The sequence below is a fragment of the Coffea arabica genome, chromosome 11c (assembly GCF_036785885.1).
Source record: "Coffea arabica cultivar ET-39 chromosome 11c, Coffea Arabica ET-39 HiFi, whole genome shotgun sequence".
NCBI classification, from domain to species: Eukaryota; Viridiplantae; Streptophyta; class Magnoliopsida; order Gentianales; family Rubiaceae; genus Coffea; species Coffea arabica.
This window is the reverse complement of record NC_092330.1, coordinates 38,019,667-38,043,196: the sequence shown is the minus strand read 5'-3', so window position 1 is coordinate 38,043,196 and position 23,530 is coordinate 38,019,667. Positions and strand designations below refer to the sequence as shown.

Genomic DNA, 23,530 nt, shown 5'->3' with positions numbered 1-23,530 from the left:
ACAGTCATATACTAAACTTGTTTTACTTCGAGATTAATTTGAGAGCTCCGACAGCATTTGTTATTAAACACAATTTGATATTTTTAATTATACAATATACGCGCTCACGTTTATTAACTTATTTAGTTTGATGCGATTTCTTATGATTATTTCGCATTTCCAAATATCACACAAACAATAATATATAAGCAGTTAAGAGGCCGTTTTGATTGTTATTTTCTGAAGCCTTTTTATTTTGATAAAAAAATATAATATAATGATATACGAAGAAAAGATAATAAGAAAGAAATGTGCTTATGGAAGTTCAAACAAAGATATCCTAATCTTGAGGTTCAACGTCCTGTACGTGGACAGCGTTGTGATACTAACTACTAAGGAGAACGAAGCCACTCAATCTTTTAGATTGACGCAGGCTTCTTTGATCTCTGTCCAACCATTTTCTTCTTCTTCTGTACCTACGCCGGAGCACAGAACCAGCCAATCAACAACCGACACGTAATGCAGACGGCTCTATTTTCATTCCACCCTCCCCATCCCAGTCCAAAAATCGTACACGCGTCAGTAAACCACTTGTCCAATTTCCTCCCCAGTTCCCCAAATTTAAATATACAAAAAAATTAGACAAGGAGAAATCTGTCTGTGTTCGGCTGCGGCTGCGGCTGCACCCCATTGTACCATGGCTGCACCTTCATCTCCGTTTCGCTGCAGCTCTGCCGCAGCAATCACGCTCGCTCACTACTATTTCCCCAACCGGCGTCGTTTTCACCTCTCTTCTTCTTTCACTTGCCACCATAGTAGTTCCGGTCCGACGAATAACAAACTTGCTTCGACGTCGCATGGAACAAACATTAAGCAGAAACAATCACGCGAGCCGAAATTCTTAGTTAAATTTCGAGATAGCGATTCCTCAAATAGTGAAAAGGCGCCCGACTTATCTGAAAAAAGCGTTGGTTTACCGGAAAGTCGAAGCTTTGAACGGAAAGCGCTATGGAGAAAGATTTTATTCGCATCGAAGAAAGTGAGGGGCATTCTCTTGCTCAATGTCGTCACAATAATTTACGGTCAGTTTGTTATTGAAAACTTTTCTGAAAATCTTTTCTAGTTTTAACGATTAATTTTTAAGGTAATGAATTAACTACTATGATGCAAAAATGTGATATCGTGCTTATTAGTCAGGAGAAATTGGTAGGTTGTGTCGGTTCAAGGAAAAATACTAGTAAAAGAAAAAAGGAAAAATGTAATCTTGATTATCTATGAGGTGGATGTTGTCGGAGAAAGGATGACTGATCTCCATACACAGAGTGATAGGCCAAGATTCCTAGTCGTTATTATGCTTTTCTTGAAGTAATTCTAGATTCTTATTTGAACTTGTTAAAGGAAGAATGTATAAAACGTAGGATGGAAATCTTTGAGTGGAGCTCATTTTTTAGCTCATGATGACATTTGAGAGCATCAAGAGGAGTCACATCGAGATATTTCAGAAAATCACGGGACATGTTGAATCAAACTTTGGTTGAGAAAGAATGTTTTTCTAGTTGAGCTTTCATTTTGGCTGTTTACCATGTCACTTTGAGATCTTCAATTGTATCATTTGGCGTAACAGAAAGCTAATTACATAAACATATCTTCATTTATGTAATCTTTCCCGAATTTTGTGTCACTTGTATATGGTAAATACACTGTAGAGATTCTCTTCAATCCTATGTGATGGGAAAGAGCTCTAACTGGTCTAGAAACTTTTCTTAATGGCTTGCGAATGGCTGGGATCATAGTATGCATATGCATTCTCTAATTCTTTGCAAGCCTTATGAATCTATGATGCTTGCTTTTTCATAGTTTTTCTGAGGCTGACATATGAGGCCAAAATTTGTTGTGTAGCAACATAGTTCTTTTGTGGCCTTCGGTATTGTGCTTAACTAATATCATCATTTCTTTTTGCAGCTAGCAATATTCCTATAGTGAAAGAAGTGGAAGCATTTATTGATCCTGAAGCATTCACTATTGTCAGATTTGTTTTGTCTGCAATCGCATTTTCGCCATTTGTTTTGAAAGCAAGAGATGATGTTCAAACTCGGAATGCTGGGATAGAATTGGGATTTTGGGTCAGCCTCGCCTACCTTATGCAAGCACTTGGATTGCAGACGTCCGATGCAGGACGGGCATCTTTTCTCACAATGTTCACTGTAAGAAAATATGCAAGGATCTCGTTCAATTCACAAATTTTTTGCCATTTTATTTTACACTGATACACATATAAGCCAGCATTCCAAAATTTTGGTACAATTCTTCAGGTGATTGTGGTTCCTTTGCTTGCTGGTATCCTAGGATCGAAGATCCCTGCACGTACTTGGTTTGGAGCCCTCATGTCTATAGTAGGAGTTGGAATGCTAGAATCCAGTGGCTCACCTCCTTGTGTAAGTGTCTTCTACATTTCCTGGTTTATTTGCTTCCTCAAAATTATTACATGCGAGTGTGAAGAGGTTAACTTTGACTTCTCAAGTGAATATGTTTACTGGAAACCATTGTTTGTCATTCAACAGAAGACAGACATGCAAGAGTACTCACTAGTTTAGTGTGACCTTTCAGGTTGGGGACTTGTTGAATTTCTTAAGTGCCGTATTTTTTGGGGTTCACATGCTAAGAACAGAACATATTTCTAGAGCTACTACCAAAGAGAACCTCTTACCTCTCCTCGGATATGAGGTTAGTTTAGAAGGAATTGAATTACTCTCAGTGCCACCTCAATCTGTTGGCTTTGTATTTTCAGTTTACATGAATTATTGGGACATTTTTTCCTTTAGGTATGTGTGGTTGCTTTTTTATCAACACTCTGGTATGTCCTTGGAGTTTGTTCTGGTGGCACTCAAGCATTAAATCCATCATCCTGGACATGGGCAAAATTTGCGGATTGGATGGTAGAATTCCCATGGGTACCTGCAATTTATACTGGTGTGGTCTCCACAGGATTATGTCTATGGGTAGAGGTATGGCCACCTTAAAGTATTGGTTTTCTACCTTGAGTGTTTACTTGTGAAAGTTCTTCTTTTGAATGCCTTTGTGCTCATATCTTGAGCAACTTTCCATATGGTTCCATCTATGCAATCCTGTTCTGTTGATTGAATTGAATTGCGCGTACTCATCTATTTGTTGTAGTCTAAAGTTTGTCTGTTAAACTGAAATATAAATTCTCTCCTTAAGTATTTAAAGGAAGGCTAGATGGAAATAAAGGTTTACTGCTAATCTGATAAGAATAGAAGAGGCAATGGTATTTTTCCTTGTATTCATAAAAGAACCAAAAGTATTTTAGTATATGCATTATGTTAAAACTTTTTTTAATCAGATAAAATTACTTGTTATGTTGCAGTTAGAAATATTTTTAGCTCCTGCACTTTATTATGTTACTCTGGTCACATAAATATACAAGGGAGTTTCCTGCAAATTTTCAAAATTTAGGAACTAGATGTTTACCTCAGATGATGATTTTGTGAGAAGGGGAAGTTAACTGCTGAAATGACTGACAAGAAAACTAAGACCAAAACCAAGGTTTACCTATATAAAAGCTGAATTGGAGAGTGCAGAATCAGAGGCTTGGGCTATTCCAGGGCATGCCAAGTTACTGGTCGTTCTTGAGCATCTTGCCCTGGAATGTTAAAAAAGGTTGGTAACTTGTTCGGTTTGTTATGTCTTGTCTTTTCAGTCTGTGATGGGGATGGCATCCTATTCCTTCTCTTTCTTACTTCATCAATCATATCTGTTGTCTCGCCAATGAAAACAAGTGCTCTCTGTTTCAGTCCAAGAGTAGATGATTCAAACTACCTGGCTAATAAGATGTTACTTCCCATGATGAGAAACTAGTGATTCTCTTCTAGCACTTCCATTCCACAATTCGTGTTACAATTCTAATTGTTAGACATCAGAATAATTCGCTACATGATTTCTGCTGCAATATTAGATAATACTAATAGGTACGGAATTTAGTTTGACTGTCTGAAGTGTTTGAGATGCATTTCATTTTAAAGAATAGACCTTGATCATGACCTACAGTTGGAAAATTTAGCTTTTTATTCATTTCAATAAATAAGTACTTGAAACCAAGACTTAACCAATATATGCTTATTCTCTAAGCAGGTTTTGCTAGCAAGTCTTGATCTAATCACCTAGTATTATAATACAGATAGCGGCCATGCGAGATGTTTCAGCCACAGAAACCGCAATAATCTATGGGTTGCAGCCGGTCTGGGGTGCTGCATTTGCATGGTTTTTTCTTGGAGAGAGATGGGGTGTCAATGGATGGATTGGAGCTGCTCTTGTTCTAGGTATGAGACATCTTCAATCTGTTATATGATTTCTAAAATCCAACCGTGCATGGTAGAAACATGTAGTCAATTGACTTAATTAATTGACTTCTAGCCAAATAACTACTTGATGAAAGGAGGACAAGTTTTTAACAATGTTTCAACCTGCATATTACATTATAACTTAGGCTGTCTAGCCATCAAGGTATCTGTGCTGCTATAGTGCTCCAAAACATTTGCTGCGAAGATGCTTACCATATCTATACCGTTCAATTTTAGGTGGAAGCTTAACAGTACAGATACAAGGAGCATCGTCTTCCACTACATCGCAAAAAGATGAAAGAAGCATCGAGAAAAGCGGCGATGCACCAGATAAGGAAAACAAGTTGTCTACCCGTCCAGTTCTTGTCAATTCTAGAAATGATTCCCGTACCTTATTAAAGAAGTGAGGCTTGTGGCTTGAGCTTGTATTATCACACCTGACCCAGGATGCACAACAGTTTTGTTGCTGCATGCGCAAGAGAATGTTTTAGTATAGCCGCACTAGATGGAGATATGACCATTCAACTAACTATGTAACACAAATAGACAAATACAGGCATCAACAAATTGGAATATATGTACTTTCGATCTGATCAACTGATGTTCCGCTCTGCGTAGATGATGGCCATGCTATGAAATGGCATACTTGCCATTGAATTGAACAGTTGCGCTCTACGTAGGATCCGTCTAGCTAACTTAACCTTATCCCTACGCTTTTTCCTAGTTCTGATGTCGGCCCTTTATAATATTATTTTGCTGAATATAATTTGCTTCATAACAAAAGGAAAATAAGTGATTCCATTGGCGAACTAAATTAATTGTGCAAAATAATGATGCCAATGACGAACAGATTTGAATGTACAATTCTAATAGTGAAATAATTTTACGTGAAAGATAAAAATTAACCTTGATTTTTAAGTTTAGCAAGCAGGAGTAAATGTGTTTGGTTATCCTGAGATTCATATTCATGGAACCAGACTTTCTCATTTGAATGTGCAATTCCATAGATGTGTTTAATTTTTTTTTTTTTTTTGATAAAACATTATAATTTCATTAAAATTTGGATTAATTAGTGGCAGAAGTTGCATCATCAATCGTATACAATCATATATAGATGTCAAAAAAACAGATATGATAATACATGGATATCAAAGAATAGATTTGAAAAGAATGGATATTACAAATATGAAAAACAAATAAAAATTAAGATAAAATAATTGTGGCCCCATGAACAAGTGTGTATGTTTTTAATCGTCAAATCTACTGATTAGCTATTTCAAATTCAAATATTATGGTGAGATTTGCCGAATAGACCTAAGAAATTTTAGATTTGACAATCAAAATCTAAAAAAAAAAAACGTCAAATCTAACAATAGAAAAAAAAAAATGAAAAACTACCTAACTTAAAAGAGAATAAAATTCTTACTAAAAAAGTTTAGGAGAGAAGAGAACTCTCACTCGCTAACCCTAAGGCTTAGTTTGGGAGTTTAGGATAGAAAAGAAAAGAAGGGAAAACTAAGTTATGAGAGAAGAGAAGAAAAGAGATTGTTATGTTGTTTAGGAGTTTTGAGAATTAGTAGAAAGATTTTGGATATGAAAGTCATTAAAAATTTGTTGAAGACCTTTTTAAGGACAAAATAGGCATTTTAAAAAAATTGACAAGGATCATCAAACTTTCTTCCCATTTATTTTCCAATTTGGGAGGAAAAATTTTGGCTACCATTCATTCTTTTAAATCCTTCCATTTTCTTTCTTTTCTTTCCTACTAAAAACCAACAAATGAACGAAAACTTAACTTTCTCTTTTTTCCCTTTCTTTTTTGTCCAAATCCTCCACTCCCAAACGAAGTCCAAGAGAGAAGAAACTCTTGGTAAAAAATCTTAGGAGAGACTTTATTGACACAAACAAAAATAAAACTAGAGAGAGGCTCCTTTCATGGGGAAATATCAGAAGAAAGATCTAATCTCTCTCCCATGAAAGGGTTGGAAGACGTTTTGGCTAGATTTTTCTTCATGGGAAAGCTGGAGAATATTTTGGCTAGAGAGTTTTTTTAAGAGAGAAGGAAGAGAGTTTTTGCAACTCAAAGTAGTATAAATGTTGTTACATTAAACAGTTTTGCGGGATGAGAAAGTAAATAATGGGCAAACCAGAAAATGAATAACGAATTTCGATGTCCACCCAACGATCATTTCAGTATCCTTGTTTCTCCTCGTCCATAAAATCATTGTACCTCAAATGCATGAATTGGACATTGAGTGCAAATAGTCCCATGCTAAGCCTGATGTCTATCGTCTGTACGAACCTTAAATGGAATTATTCTCATGCTTTGATTGACGTGAACAGGTTAGAAAAGGCTAATTAGCGTAAAGAAGTGAGAGCATAAGACTCGAAATTATGACTCCTAAATTGCTCCACAATTTTCGTATGGACTTCCTTGCAGCGGATTTAATCTTAGCCAGCGACTTGGTTTTCATAACAGCTACGACTAATGAGACACGACTAAGAAGAAGAAGTTAGATTGATGATCTTAGCAATTGAATTGTGATAAGATAACCACGGAGCTTAGCTCAGTGGCCACCAGGAAGGGATTTAAGTCCTCTTTGGTCTGTATGTGGGGGGTTCACTACAACAAAAAAAATTCATGGATGGTCTTATAGCACTCCTTTGGTATAGTTAGCTTTGCATATCTATTAGTCTCTAATACACAAGTCTCCTTACACTTCCCCTCCCTATAGATTAGGATAGAATAGATTATCCAGTTGTTATCGTTGCCGAAAAAAAAAATTGTGATAAGATATTATTAATCCTAGTGGGCGAGGCATACCTACGGCTGTGCATGATACAAGGGAAAACAAATAATGGAAAAAATATATTATGAGATTTTTTCTACTTTTTTTTTTCAATGAAGTTGGGAGGAAGACTTTGGGATAAATATGTAAACATGAATTTGAAACATGAGGTGGTCGTATATTATTCTATTATGTAAGGGTAAAATTGGAATAACAAATAATGACAGATTTTTTTAACACCAATTTCATTGCTCATGCATTATATAGAGAGATGTGAAGTTCCAAGAAAAATTTTCTTGGAACTTTTATTTTTGGAAGGAATTGTCAAAGGTAATTTAACCCATTTATTAATAGGGGAAGCATTTATTGATAAGGGAAGTAAATGAAATGGTTCAAAATATGCGATAAATGGGCCCAAAAACAACACTTAGATGTCAATTGGGCACCAATGGACAACGTTACAAACTCAAGAGAACGGGTAAGAAGAGACTTAAGCCCAGATTGAATGCCATATGGTTAGGGCTGTCAACGGGTCGGGTCCGGGTCGAAATTCATTATTCCGAACCCGGACCTGAATTACTCTGCCGGACCCGATCCGATCCGTTTACCCGACGGGTCTTTTATTCTACGTTTCGGATCTGGATCCGGCGGTCCCGAATCCGGATCCGGGTCTACCCGAACAAATTTACCAAATTTTTAAATTTCTAATAAAAATGAGAAAAAAATATACTAGTAAACTAATTTCTAACTAATGCAAAGAAAAAATCAAATAAGAAAAGAAATCAAATTAACTTTATTAAAATACATCACCCTAATCAAATTATATTGATAAATATATATTTTTTAAATTATTAATTCATTTATATCCGGATCCGGGTCTAATACGGGCCGGAATACTATATTCCGTATCCGACCCGTTTTTTTATTTGACAAAACGGACCCGAATTCGGATTCGAGAAACGGAATTAAATCTCTACCCATACCCGCAATAATTTCACGGATCCGGTTCGGATCCGGGTCTAGACCCGACCCGTTGACAGGCCTGATATGGTTTAATGAGTTACAACTTCCATAAGCGTTGCTATATCAGGGTGTGTCGCCCGAACCACGTTCAAGTTGGACATTCCACAAACCAAACTCATGCCTCTCTCTCTCTCCCTTTTTTGGTTTTTTTTTTGTTTTTTTTTTTTGGGAGGTAACAAACCAATCTCATGTTGAATCCCTTTAAAGCATTTTTTCTTGCAATAGAGGAATTGTGAACTTAGTATTAATCAATCCGGTTTAATTAAAAAAAGAAAAAAGAAATTACTCACTCCAAAAAAAACTTCTTATACGGTGAGAATGTAAAATTTTTGTTACACGAGTAGTTTAAAATGTAATATCAACTCTATCGAAATACAATATGTACCTAGCGTGACAGATACATAGAGAGCAATAGAATATGGGTGTGCAAAATGTGGCTTATGATTACCACTTTACATCGAAATTTCATACATAATTGCAATTTTTACTTCATTTCCCCTCACCCTAATTTATCTCAAAAGAATAAAGTCATATGCTAAATTTTTTTTTTTCCACTTCGAGATTATTTTGAGAGCTCCGATAGCATTTGTTAATAACACACAATTTGATATTTTTAATTATACAATATACACGCTCACGTTTATTTACTTATTTAGTTTGATGCTATTCCTTATGATTAGTTTGCATTTCTAAATATCACACAGACAATATATAAGAAATTAAGAGTCCGCTTGAATTGGTATTTTCATAAGCTTTTTTTTCTAAAAAAAAAAATATAATATAACGATTTGATATATAAAAAAAATTAAGGAAAAAATGTGTTTACGGAAAATTAATCTTGAAGTACAAACAAAGATATCCTGATCTTGAAGTTCAACGTCATGCGCTTGGACAACGTTGAGACACTAAGGAGAACGAAACCTCTCAATCTTTAGATTGACACAGGCTTCTTTGACGTCTATCCTACCATTTCCGTCTTCTTCTGTACCTACTGCCGACCCTACAACAAGCCAATCAACACTCGCCACGTAAAGTTCCACACTCTGCATCCCAAAACAAATGTACACGCGTCAGTACATCACTGGTCCAATTTCCCCTCAAGTTCTCCAAATTTAAGTATACAAAAAAAATAAGACATGGAGAAATCTGTCTGTGTTCACCTGCGGCTGCACCCCATTCTACCATGGCTGCACCTTCATGTCCGTTTCACTGCACCTCTGCTGCAGCAATCAAGCTCGGTCACTACTATTCCCCGATCCGACGTCGTTTTCACCTCTTTTCTTCTTTCACTTGCCACCGTAGTAGTTCCGGTCCGACGGATAACAAACTTACTACGACGTCGCATGGAACAAGCGTTAAACAGAAACAATCACGCGAGCCGAAATTCTTAGTTAAATTACGAGATGGCGATTTCTCAAATAGTGAAAAGGAGCCCGACTTATCTAAAAAAGGCGTTAGTTTGCCGGAAAGTCGAAGCTTTGAACGGAAAGCGCTATGGAGAAAGATTTTATTCGCATCGGAGAAAGTGAGGAGCATTCTCTTGCTCAATGCCATCACAATAATTTACGGTCAGTTTTTTCTTCAAAACTTTTCTGAAAATCTTTTCTAGTTTTAACGGTTAATTTTTAGAATTAATCTTTAGTATATACATTATCAGCATTATTATTAGATGAATTTAAATTTAAAATTTAATTTTTAGCCACATGTCATGAATGCAAAGATGATAGTATATACACTATCCATAGGAAAGGTTTACTCTAATTTTTAAGGTAATGAATTAACTACTATGATGCAAAAATATGATATTGTGCTTATGAGTCAGGAGAAATTGGTAGGTTGTGTCGGTTCAAGGAAAAATACTAGTAAAAGAAAAAAGGAAAAATGTAATCTTGATTTGAGTTTGATGATCTATGAGGTGGATGTAGTCGTAGAAAGGATGACTGATCTCCATACACAGAGTGATAGGCCAAGATTCCTAGTCGTTATTATGCTTTTCTTGAAGTAATTCTAGATTCTTATTTGAACTTGTTAAAGGGAGAATGTATATAACGTAGGATGGAAATCTTTAAGTGGAGCTCATTTTTGAGCTAATGATGACATTTGAGAGCATCAAGAGGAGTCACATCGAGATATTTCAGAAAATCACGGGACATGTTGAATCAAACTTTGGTTGAGAAAGAATTTTTTTTCTAGTTGAGTTTTCATTTCGACTGTTTACCATGTTACTTTGAGATCTTCAATTGTATCATTTCGCGTTACAGAAAGCTAATTACATAAACATGTCTTCATTTATGTAAACTTTCCTGAATTTCGCGTCACTTGTATATGATAAATACACTGTAGAGATTCTCTTCAATCCTATGTGATGAGAAAGAGCTCTGACTGTTCTAGAAACATTTCTTAATGGCTTGCGAATGGCTGGGATCATAGTATGCAAATGCATTCTCTAATTCTTTGCAAGCCTTATGAATCTATGATGCTTGCTTTTTCATAGTTTTTCTGAGGCTGACAAATGAGGCCAAAATTTGTTGTGTAGCAAATAGTTCTTTTGTGGCCTTTGGTATTGTGCTTAACTAATATCATCATTTCTTTTGTGCAGCTAGCAATATTCCTATAGTGAAAGAAGTGGAAGCATTTATTGATCCTGGCACATTCACTATTGTCAGATTTGTTTTGTCTGCAATTGCATTTTCGCCATTTGTTTTGAAAGCAAGAGATGATGTTCAAACCCGGAATGCTGGGATAGAATTGGGATTTTGGGTCAGCCTTGGCTACCTTATGCAAGCCCTTGGATTGCAGACATCGGGTGCAGGACGGGCATCTTTCCTCACAATGTTCACTGTAAGAAAATATGCAAGGATCTCATTCAATTCACAAATTTTTTGCCATTTTATTTTGACACTGATAGATATATAAGCCAGCATTCCAAAATTTTGGTACAATTCTTCAGGTGATTGTGGTTCCTTTGCTTGATGGTATCCTAGGATCGAAGATCCCTGCACGTACTTGGTTTGGAGCCCTCATGTCTATAGTAGGAGTTGGAATGCTAGAATCCAGTGGCTCACCTCCTTGTGTAAGTGTCTTCTACATTTCCTGGTTTATTTGCTTCCTCAAAATTTTTACATGCAAGTGTGAAGAGGTTAACTTTGACTTCTCAAGTGAATATGTTTACTGGAAACCATTATTTGTCATTCGACAGAAGACAGACATGCAAGAGTACTCACCAGTTTGGTGTGACCTTTCAGGTTGGGGACTTGTTGAATTTCTTAAGTGCCGTATTTTTTGGGGTTCACATGCTAAGAACAGAACATATTTCTAGAGCTACTACCAAAGAGAACCTCTTACCTCTCCTCGGATATGAGGTTAGTTTAGAAGGAATTGAATTACTCTCAGTGCCACCTCAATCCGTTGGCTTTGTATTTTCAGTTTACATGAATTATTGGGACATTTTTTCCTTTAGGTATGTGTGGTTGCTTTTTTATCAACACTCTGGTATGTCCTTGGAGTTTGTTCTGGTGGCACTCAAGCATTAAACCCATCATCCTGGACATGGGCAAAATTTGCGGATTGGATGGTAGCATTCCCATGGGTACCTGCAATTTATACTGGTGTTGTCTCCACAGGATTATGTCTATGGGTAGAGGTATGGCCACCTTAAAGTATTGGTTTTCTACGTTGAGTGTTTACTTGTGAAAGTTCTTCTTTTGCATGCCTTTGTGCTCATATCTTGAGCAACTTTCCATATGGTTCCATCTATGCAATCCTGTTCTGTTGATTGAATTGAATTGCGCGTACTCATCTATTTGTTGTAGTCTAAAGTTTGTCTGTTAAACTGAAATATAAATTCTCTCCTTAAGTATTTAAAGGAAGGCTAGATGGAAATAAAGGTTTACTGCTAATCTGATAAGAATAGAAGAGGCAATGGTATTTTTCCTTGTATTCATAAAAGAACCAAAAGTATTTTAGTATATGCATTATGTTAAACCTTTTTTTAATCAGAAAAAATTACTTGTTATTTTGCAGTTAGAAATATTTTTAGCTCCTGCATTTTATTATGTTACTCTGGTCACATAAATATACAAAGGAGTTTCCTACATATTTTCAAAATTTAGGAACTAGATGTTTACCTCAGATGATAACTTTGTGAGAAGGGAAAGTTAACTGCTGAAATGACTGACAAGAAAACTAAGACCAAAACCAAGGTTTACCTAAATAAAAGCTGAATTGGAGAATGCAGAATCAGAGGCTTGGGCTATTCCAGGGCGTGCCAGGTACTGGTTGTTCTTGAGCATCTTGCCTTGGAATGTTTTGGTTTGTTATGTCTTGTCTTTTCAGTCTGTGATGGTAATGGTATCCAATTCCTTCTCTTTCTTACTGCATCAATCATATCTGTTGTCTCGTCTATCAAAACAAGTGCTCTCTATCTCAGTCCAAGAGTAGATGATTCAAACTACCTGTCTAATAAGATGTTACTTCCCATGATGAGAAACTATTGATTTTCTTCTACCACTTCCATACCACAATTCTTGTTACAATTTCTAATTGGTAGAAATCAGAATAATTCACTACATGATTTCTGCTGCAATATTAGATAATACTAATAGGTATGGAATTTGGTTTGACTGTCTGAAGTGTTTTAGATGAATTTTATTTTAAAGAAAAGACCTTGATTGTGAACTATAGTTGCAAAATTTAGCTTTTTATTTTTTTCAATAAATAAATCGTTGAAACCAAGACAACCAATATATGCTTATTCGGTATTGGTGATTCTTAAACAAAGATCATTGTTCTTCTCTACTTTAAGCAGGTTTTGCTAGCTAGTCTTGATCTAATCACCTAGCATTATAATACAGATTGCGGCCATGCGAGATGTTTCAGCCACAGAAACTGCAATAATCTATGGGTTGGAGCCGCTCTGGGGTGCTGCATTTGCATGGTTTCTTCTTGGAGAGAGATGGGGTGTCAATGGATGGATTGGAGCTGCTCTTGTTCTAGGTATAAGACATCTTCCATCTGCTATATGATTTCTAAAATCCAACCGTGCATGGTAGAAACATGTAGTCAATTGACTCAATTAATTGACTTCTAGCAAAATAACTACTTGATGAAAGAAGGACAAGTTTTTAACAATGTTACAACTCAGGCTGTCTTGCCATCAAGGTATCTGTGATGCTATAGTGCTTCAGGGACATTTTGTTGACCCCTTGGAGTTTTCCAAGTGAATCGCTTTTTGTTTTGCTAATCTTCACAATTATTATTTCTGACGTGGCCTATATTGTAGTGTGATTGTCCATTTGTAGCAATACATGCCAGAATAAATTACTGGTGACTGATTATTTCGCAATGGTAACTTTAAAACTGATGCTTTTGGCAAGTTGATCCTCTTCAGATTTGCTTTCCGTACCTGGTGTGTCTATTCCTCATCTCCTTTCTGGCTATTGTCTGTGCCATCTATTTCATTTTAACTACTTAAATGGACAGGTTAATTGACTAAGAAAATCAACTGGTTCTTAAAATGACTATAGCACTTACAGTTTGTGAGCATCAGAGTAACATCTTTTTTGCCCCGCAGAAACTTGAGTTTGCCTGTGCTTTTGCTCTCCCCTAACCCCACATGCTCCAAAACACTTGTTGCGAAGATGCTTACCATATCTATACCGTTCAATTTTAGGTGGAAGCTTAACAGTACAGATACAAGGAGCATCGTCTTCCACTACATCGCAAAAAGATGAAAGAAGCATCGAGAAAGGCGGCGATCCACCAGATAAGGAAAACATGTTGTCTACCCCTTCAGTTCTTGTCAATTCTAGAAATGATTCACGTACCTTATTAAAGAAGTGAGACTTGTAGCTTGAGCTTGTATTTTCACACCTGACCCAGGATACACAACAGTTTTGTTGCCGCATGCGCAAGAGAGAGTTTTAGTATGGCCGCACTAGATGGAGATATGACCATTCAACTAATTATGTGACATAAATAGACAAATACAGGCATCAACAAATTGGAATATTTATATTTTAGATCTGATCAACTGATGTTCCTCTTTATGTAGATGATGGCCATGCAATGAAATGGCATACTTGCCATTGAATTGAACAGTTTGGTTTTGAGCTTCATGTCATCTGTAGTTCGCCACTGCGCTGATGTTTTGTTGAACCTAAACGCCGCCAAACCACAACCCCAATTTGTGCTAACCTTCACCCAGTCTCCTTACCTTTACAGTGGGTCCACACTATTTTTGTTAAATTGGTATTTACTCTTATTTTGTTGATAACTGGAGGCATCCAATGTGGGAGGGAATGGGTTGTGCTTCTTTTTTCAGTACTGTACAAAACACAACCTGTATTTCATTTTAAGTTTGGTCCTTCAAAGTTGTAAAGCATGTATTTAAAGTTCAAAATGAAGTAGAGTTCAAGTGTTTTGATACGTCTCCAAAAAGCGTTGAAGTGATCAGCCGGTTTATGAAGAGACGCCACCACAATTTTCCACTTGCCTGGAGGATCAGTTCTGAAAATGATTCTTGCAATTGAAGTTATTTTATCAAGCAGACCAAGAAATGAATAGTGAGTATGCATAACTAAGTCTAACCTAGCTTAGTTCTACTCCTATTGGGGGAGCTTATTCTAAAGGAGTGATTCAACTAAGTCGAGGGAACCTGACAGGGAATAAATTACTATAAGATCATATGGGTTTGAATCCTTGATCTCCCGCCACACAATTAATGTGGTGGTCAACTCCTTCCAGAGGGAGTTGGTTAACCCCCAATTGTTCAAACTTACTAAAGTTACACAATTATGGAATAGCTTTTGCAGTATAAAAAGAAAACTTTATGGAACTTGTTTGTTGATTGAAACCCTCAAATATTCCCATGTGCCAGGTTATATTCATTGCAGCTCCTTTAAACTTGATTCCATCAATTTTTTTTTTTTTTACCTGTAGGAAAATGCGTTTTGTCGTTTTCATCATCCGGAAAGATATCTAGAATTGTGCTCCATTAATGGCCAACTAGCTTCTAATCCAATTCCCTTCTGGCCATACTGTTGGGAGAAAACATTAGGTACCTTGACGTATTGGTTATGTTTTCAGTTACCATAATTTTCGTTGTCCATTGGTACTAAATGACGGAGTAGAAGGGCAGAAAAGAATGAGCAGAAAAGATCCTCAATTTTGTTCTGTGGAAAGATAGTTGTAGGGATGGCAACGGAGGCATCGCTCTGCTGGAAGCAGCTGGGTAGGGAAGGGGGCGAGGTCGGGAGAATTTTCTCCCCCTACTTTAATTACAGGTTGCGAGAGGATACTCCTGCTTTAGCCCCCACTTATGATTTGATAATTGTGTAATATATTTATATATGTATAATATGAAATAAATACTATGATATTATCATATATAATATATAATATGATATATGATGGACATGATATTTTTTTTTTGTGATAAAATGATGCAATTTTTATTATCAATTTATTGTCGTAAAATGATCATTTTATTATCTTAGTTTATTTTTCTTTTTTTTTTCCACATATTGCAGGTTTATTAAAAGAAATAGTAGCAATTAGTTTAAATTCTATATTGTATCAAATATGAAGAAATAAATTAAAAAGATCAAAGTGATATTTAAACTTTACTTTACCTTCAATTTTTTTGGCTAAAATTTCAAAAAAGAAATTATTAGTAAAATTATTATTAGTGTTATATATATTGAAAAATAAGTTCAAATAAAAAATAAAAATAATAGCGGGGATGAGGAGAATATATATATTTTTTTGGTAGAACAGGGTCTCTCCTACCCCAGATCCGACTACTTACCATCTCTAGATATTTCAGAATCAAGAACAGGTTAACCATTTGATTGGTGACTGGTAAATATGAAAATATAAATGAGTTTAGTGTTGCTAATGTCATTCGATTACTAGGGATTCTGTTGTACCAAATGCGGTACCATTATGATAAGCCATGGTGCGTTTTTTAAAATCAGAAATTAGTCTGTACCTTGTGGCTTCTTCCGGAACCCAAAAGCAGCAAGGAATGATTCATCTAAATCATTGCCTGAGCCAAAGCTATGCAAATGCACGAGAATCTGATAAAACACACACTCTTCTTTTGACGTTATAAATAGGCCACGTTCTAGACGTCTTGATATCAAGTTAGCAAAATTATTTCCCTTTTCCGTAGCCCAAAAAAGTCAAGAAAATAGTAGTAGAACTATGGCTCAACTTTGTAAGCTTGAGCTCCAAACAGAGATGAAATCATCTCCTGATAGGGTATTTGATGTTTACAAGAACAAAACCAGCCTCATGCCCAAGATTAGTCCTGACAAACTGCAAAGCATTCAAGTGCTCGAGGGGGATGGCAAGAGTGTTGGCTCTATCAGACTTTGGACCTATTTCATGGGTAAGTACTATATTACAATAGTATTGCCTTTTTTTTTTTTGGTTAAAAAAAAAACCAATATATGATTGATCAGCTCCTCATATTGTCCAAGTGCTTGGATTTTTTGATGTACAAATTTCTGGATAAAATTAATCAAAAACTTGTCCTGGGCAGTGTGCTTTAATATACCACAGGTTTTGATAGATGCAATACAACAACCACCGCGATTAAGAACAATTTAATGTCTTGTCTGTTTAGACAAGCGGTAGGATTTCAACCAGACAATTGTTTGGAGGTGTTTTGTACATTGGCAGAAGTTAAAACATCGTGTGTATTCATATGGCCAGAAAATGACAACTGGTATTGTACAACAACTGTGGTATTTCTTCCAATACTGGCAAGCAAATAGTTCTACTGTCTTGGGTGAAGAAAGTAATTACTCAGTAGTAGAAAAAGCAGACAAATGTATGACAGCATTTATGAAGACTCTGTTTTTGTTTTGAGAAAAATTTGTAGGCAAACAATTTTACAGCAAAGGAAACTTTGATGACTTAAAAGTTACTATCATTATATTGTCTCTTCAGAAATGACTCCAGTCAATGGCATTTTAAGAAAAGAGAAAAAACAAAAAATCATTTCATCAGTTTTCGTGGTAACGAAACGATACCCATAAAACTAATTAAGTAATGACGGTTTACTGAGAAATATATCGAGTTATGCTGGACTATCTTGGACTCCAAATGATTAATGGCCAGACTCTAGGATGAACATAGTTTTATAGCCTTGTAAATTACTATTTGCCCTTAACAAATTAACCGGTTTATTCATTTTTTTTATAAAAATTTTGTGGTCGAATTCCGGCTTATGGTTGCTTGTTTTAATTCCACCATTTTGATATTTACTTTTATTTTCAATTAAAGTTAGACCTATGTTTTGGTAAAACAGAGACACCTGTGGTTGCAAAAGATAAGATTGATGCTATTGACATGGAAAACAAAACCATCACATTTGAGCTTATAGGAGGTGAAGTTACAAGCTATTTCAAGAGCTTCAAAGCCACTCTCCAGGCAATTGCCCAAGGCGATGTAAACATGGTGAAATGGACTCTAGAGTACGAGAAAGCAAGAGAAGATATCCCAACCCCACATTCCCATCTTGATTTTCTGATAAGTTGCTCTAGAGACGTGGATGCTTACCTTCTCAAAGCACAGAAAAATTAATTGAGATCATCGGCAGTGATTTTGATTTTGTGTATATTTCGATAACTGCTTAACAGCATGCCTCTTCGTCCATGTGTTTCATTCTTGCTTGCAGTGTTGTTGTGAAGTATGGTTTTGTTGGTTTGGGCTTGTAATTATGAAAGTCTTTATTTTTCTTTGGTTTGGTTTCGTCTGTGCAAATTGGTGGAGGTACTTGATATACGATAAAAAAAATTAACAAAGATGGGGTAAGTTTGAAAAACTAATAGGGAAAATCCGACTTTAAGCCATTAAATGACTTATACGACAGAAACAAAATAAATGATGATCCACCTCTTTGATTTTGGGAATTTACATATTTATATATCTATCGCGTGGGCATGTCATAATTTTTTTAATCGCTTTTTGTTGGTAAACTCAACTAATAAATCCCCGGGATTCAAATGCTTTTAAGCTCAAATCATGAGTGATGCATTGCTTAATTAATTGATATCATTTTACACATTTCAGTAGAAAATTTGTTGCTTAAACTTTTCAGTCCTTCTTATGTTAGACTGAACATATTTTGGTTCACTCCAAGGGTTTGGAATGACAAAGTTGTTCATGGGATAAAAATGAAGGAGTTTTTTCTTCATTTTTCAATAAAATTTCATTGTATAAATTTTCTACTATACGAATAACTCCTTTGGGTTTCCCGCAAGCGTAATTTATGATACTTCAGTTGTTTGTATGGGCAAACTAAGCGATGTAGCTCGCCAATTTGGTTCAAGTAAACATATGTTTTTTTTTTTTTAATTTTATAGAAATAGTACTCGAAAAAGTAACGTTCTATTATCAAGAGGATTAGATACTAATTATATCCTTAGTAACAACAGACAAAGCACTTCCTACTGCTTTTTTTTTTTCCTTTCTCCATTTTTAACATCAAAAAAGGACCGAGAAATTTGTACTTACTTAGAACGTCTAGTAAACAACTAGTGAGAAATAGCAGCACATAGTGCCAATCTTGTAGAACTAACTTTGTTTTCAGATTCATGAAAAAATTTATTCCCATTCTTTAAACAAGGAAACGATATTATTATTTCCATTCAAAACATTTTATAGGACCGAATTGATAAAAATATCTAAGCACGTAAACCAGTTAACCTTTATAAATGTTGCCATGATTTAACTTCTTGTCTATTTATCAGAAAAAGGGATACTTCATAGATTAAAAAAACAAAGAACTCAATTTGGGAGTTACAGATGCTTTTTGGTGCTGGAGAAAAACATTGTAGCCAAGAAATTTTGGTAAACCTTTTAATTGGCAATATTGCGAAGAATTGGACAAATATTTATTTTCAGATGGTGGATGGATTGGCCTTGATGAAGAAGAAGGTGTGATGTGGTTATTTTCAGAGGCTGATTGATGTTACTCCAGCAATTTTCTTGACCAAAACTTTACATCAAGGATGAGATGAACTGGGCACCTACTGCTTTCTTTTGTGGATAAAATTATTGTATTCGATGAACTTCAAGCAGATGGCCATGAGGTTGTGTGGCATAATCAGTTTGGAATTGGAAAATCGTACCAAGGTTTGCTCCTATGTCATGGTTGGTCTGAAAAAGGAGACTTGTGACTGAAAGATTGATTGATGAAATGGGATCTAATTGCTGAAAATAGGTGACATCAAATCATTAATACTTTCATTTTGCAAATAAATGGAGACAGGTGGAAGGATAGAATCTCTGGTCTATTAAAAAGTATATGGTACAATGAGTTTTCTTCGATTGCTGTGACACTTTATCTGCCCCTTAATTTGAATCTGTGACTAGTTGTCTCCTATATTTACATCAAAGATAATTGACCACATCTCATTAAAAGCTGGTACTTTTTTTTTTTTTTTCAGATTTTTGAAATTGATTAGTTAAATTTAATCTCAAATTTAATCTCAAAAGACGACAACTCTTGAGATAAATTTGAGAATTTAACTACCCAGCTCCTAACCTCATAGATTAGTTAACTACCCAACTCTTGAAATTAGTTAAAAGCTGGTACTTATGACACACAATTTTCTCTTGACTAAAGCAAAGGATAGCAAGACGAATTCAAGCGCAATAAACCTAATCAAATTTAAGTCTAATCAATGTTGAAAATTTGGGGTATGATGGTACAGCTGCATAAATTTAAAACATAATTGACAAAGATTGAAGATATTAGTCCAACTATCACAAATGCACAGAAAATTGGAACTGATCCTATATGAATGTCGGTCGATGGTTAAGGTCCATATACATGTTAATACTAGGGGAAAAAAAAGATATGTAATACAATATATGATAATCACTAAAGGTATTCCATTGTCTGGGCTTAGTGAAGCCTCTAAAAATAAGCTCTCCTGCCAGTGCATCGTTGTAATTTATATCAATTCTACGTGTAATGATAAAATCTAAAATGAATGTTTTGTGTGGCTTTATATCTATTAGTGTTTTTTTGGCTTGATGAAGATATAAATGCTCACTGCACTGGTTCGCCATATTGAACCTTCAAAGTTCAGGGATGTCATTAGTTTTCTCTATTTAAACGCCTCGTGCTTTTTAGGATCTGTAAATTGTATGAGCAATCTTTTGATAACAAACACGTTAATTGATCATGTACAGAAAGGAACATGAGCAAAACTTTAGTTAGCTCACAATTTCGTCAAGTAATATGATAAAAATTTGCTTTATCTCCTGAGATTTATCGTAGAAATTTGGTGAGGAAAAAAAAAAAAAATTTGGTGAGATGGACTTTGGTAGGGGCCATGGCAAATTATGATTGTGTCCCTGCTCAGTTGTCATACCTTCTTGGTCGGCGGACTAATGGCCCCGATGGTTGTTAATAACAATCGTTCTGAATGAAATAATATTTTTGAATAAGGCGTAATTCTACATGAACTAGTTATAAAATTTAACACCAAACACACAATTATTACATATGAGACTCACATAAATAGTAACAAAATATCACACCTCTATTGTAAGGATGTATAAGAAGTTTATATAGAATTATAAAACGTTCAAAAAATATTACACTGTTCAGATCAATTGTCCCTGCTCTACTCTGCTCGAGTTATCCTGTCTTGACTTCCTGCTAAATGTCGCCAGAGAGGCGAACTAAGCGAGGAGAAAGACAATACTGGGGTGAATTATCTCCACAACGTTAGTTATATTGTAGTTTACAACTAGGGCTGCAAACGAATCAAAATGAATTAAGATTTGATCAAATCGAATCGAGCATTGACTTAGTTTTATCGAACTCTAACTCGAGTTCGAGATCGATAAGTTGATAATTTTGAAACTTGAGCTCGGCTTGAATAGCTCGAAAAATAAAAAATAAAAAATATTACTATACGAGCTCAATATTTTAAAATATATATATATATATATATATATATATATATATAATAGCTCGAAAAATATATATCTACTCAATCTCGAGAACTAACGAGCTCAATATTTTAAACTTGAGTTCGAGTTCGAATTCGACTCGACCAGCTTGAATTCGACTCGAGCCGCTCGCGAGCGGTTCGATTTATCTACAACACATATATATGGGAAAAATAAATATGCTCACTTGCATGACAAATATACACAGTTTACCAACTTGTCAAAATCATCACAATATCTTATACTGTAGAGAGATTCTAAATGGGAGGTATAAATAAGAAACTTTGAATTTAAGACCTCTCACTTAAGAAAGAAAAAAGGCAGCCGACATGTTGGTACCCGTGTCGTTGTATCAAGGATTTTTATAGATCTGCCTTAATTTCTTGGTAATTAACAAATAAAACTAACAAGAGATGAGTCAATTGCTAAGCAGGTTTTTCAAAACGAGATAAAAGTCAAATGGTGCTCCCACTCAACATTTTGGTAACCAAAAAATAAGGTTTGAAGAATTCTTTCTTATTGTTTGTTTACGCAAAAATTAAATTTTGATTAGGACAGAAGATAATATTTTCAAAATGGTGGAACTGCTTACAATAAAGAGAGAACTTTACCGAACTTGTTTGTTGATTGAACCCTCAATATTCCCAATACAGAAGAGAAAACTTTTACTCTTATCATATAACTTTCATATGGTTTAAAAATCTATATGTAACTCCTTCGTGGATTGAGTTAAAGTATCATCATTAATATTTCTATTAAAACTAATGATCAATAATAAAAAGTCAAAGTCAAAGTCAAATTAATAGATTGATAAAATTACACTTTCATTACTTCTTTTTTCCTCCAAACATAAAAAAGCAGAAACTGAAATAAAAAATAAATAAATAAGAACTAGTAAATACCATTAAGATTTCGTTTAAAAACCTATAATGATATTTGTAGTAAAAAAAGCATTTGATATTTTTTGTTTCTTATTTATTTGTTTTATATTTTCCTTCCATCTTTTTTTGTTTATTTATTTATTTACTTTTTATTTCTCTTCTATCTCTTTTGTATTTGAAGAAAATTAAGATTTTGTAGGCCAAAATATAAGTTTTCAAAATCATCTCGTCTCTTGACGAGAGAGAGAGAGAGAGAGAGAGAGAGAGAGAGAGAGAGAGAGAAGGAAAAAAGAAAAAAGAAAAAAAAAGTGACGAAATGGTGAATTTGTCAATTTATTAGTTTAATGATGGCACTTTAACGTATATCATGAGAGAGTTATATATAGATTTCTAAATCATAAAAGAGCTACGTGATAAAACACCAAATCATATCGAGATAAAAGGTAATTTATCAAAATAAAATTAATAGTGGGATAGGGCAGGGCGTGCGGGGGATGGGGCAGAGAGCGAGGAGAATTTTTGTAAAAAGGGTCATCTCCCACCCCAAACCTGATCTTTTGCCATCTCTAGATATTTCTACATCAAGAACCAGGTTAACCATTTGATTATTGACCGGTAAATATGAAAATATAAATGAGTTTAGTGTTATTAATGTCATTCGATTATTAGGGATTCTGTTGTACCGCATGCGGTACCATTATTATAAGCTAAGGTGCGTTTTTTGAATCTGAAATTATTTTGTACTTTATAGCTTCTTTTGGAACCCAAAACCAGTATGGAATGATTCATCTAATAAAGCAGGCAATCTTCTTTTGACATTACTAATAGGCCACATTCTAGACGTCTTGATATCAAGTTAGCAAAGTTATTCCTTTTTACATAGCCCAAAAAAGTCAAGAAAATAGTAGTACAACAATGGCTCAACTTCGTAAGCTTGAGCTCCAGACAGAAATAAAATCTTCTCCCGAGAGGGTATTTGATGTTTGCCAGAACAAAACCAGCCGCGTGCCCAAGATTAGTCCTGACAAACTGCAAAGCATTCAAGTGCTCGAAGGACCGAAGGTGATGGAAACAGTGTTGGCTCTATCAGATTTTGGAGTTGTGTCATGGGTAAGTACTATTATTATTAACTAAATCACCTTGCCTTGCCATAGTATTGCCTTTTTTTTTTTAATTTTATTTTTCGCTCAGTTGATCTAGACTGGTTGTATGAAATATGTGTTTATTGCGATATTCAAATATTTTTTTTATAGGATAATCACTCTTTCTAAATATCTTTTTTTTTTAAAAAAATTCGAGTGGCCACTCTAATTTTGTAAGAAGAAGGAAACTTTCTGGGGGGTAAAAAACCTTCCTCCAATTACAATTGCATTTCATAAATTTAGAAACAAAAACTGAGAACATTAACAAAGAGGCTAAAAATGACATAAAGCGATTGATCAGTTCCTCATATTCTCCAAGTGCTTGGATTTTTTGATATACAAATTTCTGGATACAATTTCTCCAAGTGTGCTTTAATATA

At 35.0% G+C, this 23,530-nt stretch overlaps 3 protein-coding genes and 1 long non-coding RNA gene across 6 annotated transcripts; 3 read left to right on the top strand and 1 right to left on the bottom strand.

Moving 5' to 3' along the window:
* Positions 1 to 410: 410 nt before the first annotated feature.
* Positions 411 to 4,934, top strand: LOC113717130 (uncharacterized). The gene is made up of 7 exons (XM_027241792.2): positions 411 to 1,061; positions 1,942 to 2,183; positions 2,292 to 2,414; positions 2,587 to 2,703; positions 2,802 to 2,984; positions 4,175 to 4,316; positions 4,575 to 4,934. The coding sequence occupies exons 1-7, from the start codon at positions 677 to 679 to the stop codon at positions 4,742 to 4,744; spliced, it is 1,362 nt and encodes a 453-aa protein (XP_027097593.1). The 5' UTR covers positions 411 to 676; the 3' UTR covers positions 4,745 to 4,934.
* Positions 4,935 to 9,043: 4,109 nt separating this feature from the next.
* Positions 9,044 to 14,265, top strand: LOC113717411 (uncharacterized). 3 transcript variants are annotated; one of them, XM_027242251.2, is made up of 8 exons: positions 9,044 to 9,717; positions 10,749 to 10,990; positions 11,100 to 11,222; positions 11,395 to 11,511; positions 11,610 to 11,792; positions 13,003 to 13,144; positions 13,821 to 13,926; positions 14,030 to 14,265. In XM_027242251.2, exons 1-8 carry the CDS (start codon positions 9,333 to 9,335, stop codon positions 14,118 to 14,120), a joined length of 1,389 nt encoding a protein of 462 aa, XP_027098052.1. In that variant the 5' UTR covers positions 9,044 to 9,332; the 3' UTR covers positions 14,121 to 14,265. The 3 variants fall into 3 exon arrangements, with proteins under 3 accessions (XP_027098052.1, XP_071927030.1, XP_071927029.1); XM_072070929.1 differs by having other exon boundaries at positions 9,045 to 9,717; positions 14,202 to 14,265; XM_072070928.1 differs by having other exon boundaries at positions 9,045 to 9,717; positions 13,821 to 14,265.
* On the bottom strand, positions 12,024 to 13,821 carry LOC140016863 (uncharacterized). Its single transcript, XR_011823107.1, has 2 exons — positions 13,682 to 13,821; positions 12,024 to 13,600 (listed from the first exon to the last, which is right to left on the bottom strand). It is a non-coding gene; the product is annotated as an uncharacterized lncRNA (long non-coding RNA).
* Positions 14,266 to 16,109: 1,844 nt separating the features above from the next.
* On the top strand, positions 16,110 to 17,898 carry LOC113716420 (MLP-like protein 423). The gene is made up of 2 exons (XM_027240748.2): positions 16,110 to 16,541; positions 17,466 to 17,898. The coding sequence occupies exons 1-2, from the start codon at positions 16,355 to 16,357 to the stop codon at positions 17,738 to 17,740; spliced, it is 462 nt and encodes a 153-aa protein (XP_027096549.1). The 5' UTR covers positions 16,110 to 16,354; the 3' UTR covers positions 17,741 to 17,898.
* The last annotated feature ends 5,632 nt before the right edge of the window (positions 17,899 to 23,530 follow it).